The 2764-nt window shown below is 44.8% G+C and overlaps 1 protein-coding gene across 3 annotated transcripts in view; it reads left to right on the top strand.

Annotated features, from left to right (window-relative positions):
* Positions 1-8: 8 nt before the first annotated feature.
* The window catches only part of Moe (moesin), a 20158-nt gene continuing 17402 nt past the window's right edge, over positions 9-2764 (top strand). For 2 of the 3 annotated variants that reach the window (XM_011507256.1, XM_011507254.1), the window contains exon 1: positions 2203-2559. In XM_011507256.1, coding sequence (XP_011505558.1) covers positions 2539-2559 — 21 coding nt within the window. In that variant the 5' untranslated portion in view covers positions 2203-2538. Of the gene's footprint in view, positions 283-1131; positions 1184-2202; positions 2560-2764 lie in introns of those variants that run through there. The other variant, XM_011507255.1, reaches the window with a different exon arrangement.

The raw sequence follows: 2764 nt of genomic DNA, 5'->3' as shown, positions 1-2764 counted from the left end.
GAAGAACAACCGATTTGGTGATAGAGGAGCGGTTGTAGTAGGCGTCACTAGCACGGAAGTATGTTGATCTATTAAGTCACCTGTCTTCGCACGTACTTCGTGGCTCTTCAGGTTAGGTCGGCGCCATGTTGCTTGAATGAGGTGTCAGTATTTGTTCAACGTGACGGAAGTTTTGGGTGTGGATCGCAGGATTCCAAGAGCCGAGTGGGTCGTGACTCGTCACTCAGCATCCAAAATAATCTAGGATCACGAGCCGGCAAACGGCTTATCAGCCACTTAACCGTAAGTTCATAGATTCTTTATACGTCATTATTGACTTTTATTAAGATTTTTTGATTTATCAGTAAGGCGGCATCGATTCTATTATCGACAACGCAAATAGACCTGAGTTCTTAAATCGTCTACAGCACAGCAGCCGATTGTGCATCCTTTTACATTTGACTCCCATCTATAATAAACACCTTACACCATTTTCAAATCGAATATTTTTCTATTTGAATATTTGCTGTTCCTTTAAGTCTGTCCACTTTCTTGATTTCTAGAGATTGAACGGAGATATAGGTTACGTTTCCTCTGCTCTCTCTCTCTCTCTCTCTCTCTCTCTCTCTCTCTCACACTCTCTGTTGCATAGCTATGGATAAATATATTACTTATCTATCAATGTACCTACCTATCCACCCACGTACTTACCTACATACCTACCTACCTACCTACCAACCTACCTACGTACCTACCTACCTACCTTCTTCCTGCTATATGAATACTCGACTTGTCCATAGATATTTGTAGATAGATAAATAAATCTATCATCTATTTGTTTATATCGAGAATTGTCTTTCAAGATTACTAGGCATATCTCTAAAGTGCCCTTTAAAAATATTCTTATTACATCATTTATAGAATTTCAATCCTTTAATTGTTAAATTACCTATTTGGGACGCGTGCGTTACAAGATAATTGTTGTTAGATTGGCAATTATAATGGATTATAAGGGAGCTAAATAATAATATTTAAAGGCTCAAGTTAAACGAACGATAGATTTGTATATTGTAGCTCGATAATATCGTTGATTAATTAGTCTGTGCACTAGATAAATATTAACTTTATAACCAATGTTTTAACTTTTTACAGATAAGCTTATATTCTGATCAAGAATCAACCAAGCATCAAGATGCCAAAATTGGTGAGTACGATGTTTATGTTTAATGTTTTAATTACCCAAGTAATTCAATACCTTTTTTATATCCTAAGTCTTATCGAGTGTCTCATTGGCTCATCGGCACAAATATAAGTATATATCGCACGAATAGTTAAATTTTGTTAGTCAACGCATTGTTAGAGTGGAGAGAAACGAGTATTAAGTTTTGTCTGGCTTATTTAGTTCCACAAGATCAAAGACAGAATAACGAGAGGCATCGAGACAGAGCGAGGATAAACGTATGCCTCGCATCCTGCCAGGTTGATAATTGCTAGTGCACCAGAAGAGAATCGTAGCAAGGCACACGATGTACGATGACCGGTCCATATCTATTTAGCCAAATATAATGCTCGGTGATATTATTAAAGTACACATTGATGTAGCGTCGATTAATTAAACACTCGATCCCGTGTCTTTTGCGTGATTCTTGATTTGCGGTGGGAGCGAACTCGCGTTCAAACGTTAGTCAAAGTAAATTGCATAAGTGTTGTTGCGATTGGCAAGGCAGCTCAACCGTCAAAGTTCCTGTCCACAGTGTCATTGTCGACTGTAAACATGAATTGCACGAGGTAAGGATAGGATGTCATGACGTGGGCGACGAACGCGCCCAAGAATGCTGAAATATGGAAGAGGGAGGCGAGTTAGTGAAATTAAATGAAATGGAACGGAATGGAATGGGCGGATCGGGGCGGGAGAGTCGCGTTCGAAATTCGCTACTCGCGATTCCGACTACTAAAAGCGGCTCCAGACGAAACCCCCGTAACAAACGAACCGCCGCTCGTCGTCACGTGGCCTCGGCACTTTGTACTGGCCGTTGGAGCCTCGAATATCGAGGGGCCAAACGGGCAAGGTGGTGGTGGTGGTGGTGGTGGTGGTGGCGGCGGCGGCGGCGGCGGCGGCGGCAGCGGCAGCGGCAGCGGCGGTGGTGGTGGTGGTGGTGGTGGTGGTGGTGGTGTGGTGGTATCGATGTCGGTGGCGATGGCGGCGGTAGTGTGTGTGTCGCGAGCGGGGGGCGGGGCGAAGCCGAGGGACGCCGATCGCCGAACGCGCCACCTTGGCCGTTGTCTCGTCGTGCCGCCGCTCGGACTCATCCAGCAGTTGCCAGTTGCCGGTTTTCAGTTGCCAGTTGCTACGAGGGGCAGCCGGGAAGATCGTTAGAGAATCGAACGGCCATCGGTCGAGCGACAATTACTAGACAGCCGCTAGCGCTCGAACTTTTCGCACTCGCGACATCGCTACCGACGCTCTCAACGCAACCACAAATCTCCGGCACTTTCGAAAACTCACACCCACACACACACCCACACCCACAACACGCACACACTTTGTTCAACAACACGATGGTCTCCGGATCGAAGATGGTAAGGAATTGCCGTATTCGTCAATTTTGCCAATTTCGCCAATTTCGTGAAATTTGGCCATTCTCAGAGGTTCCGGTGCTACTTGTATTCTAAAATCGACTGCGGCCCCATTAATTCCTTTCTTTTCATATTTTCTCCTCTCTCTCTCTCTCTCTCTCTCTCTCTCTCTCTCTCTCTCTCTCTCTCTCTCTCTCTTTCTCTCTCT

This window comes from Ceratosolen solmsi, unplaced genomic scaffold (assembly GCF_000503995.2).
Source record: "Ceratosolen solmsi marchali unplaced genomic scaffold, CerSol_1.0 scaffold6, whole genome shotgun sequence".
Classification (NCBI taxonomy): domain Eukaryota; kingdom Metazoa; phylum Arthropoda; class Insecta; order Hymenoptera; family Agaonidae; genus Ceratosolen; species Ceratosolen solmsi.
This window is presented reverse-complemented; position numbering and strand designations above follow the sequence as displayed.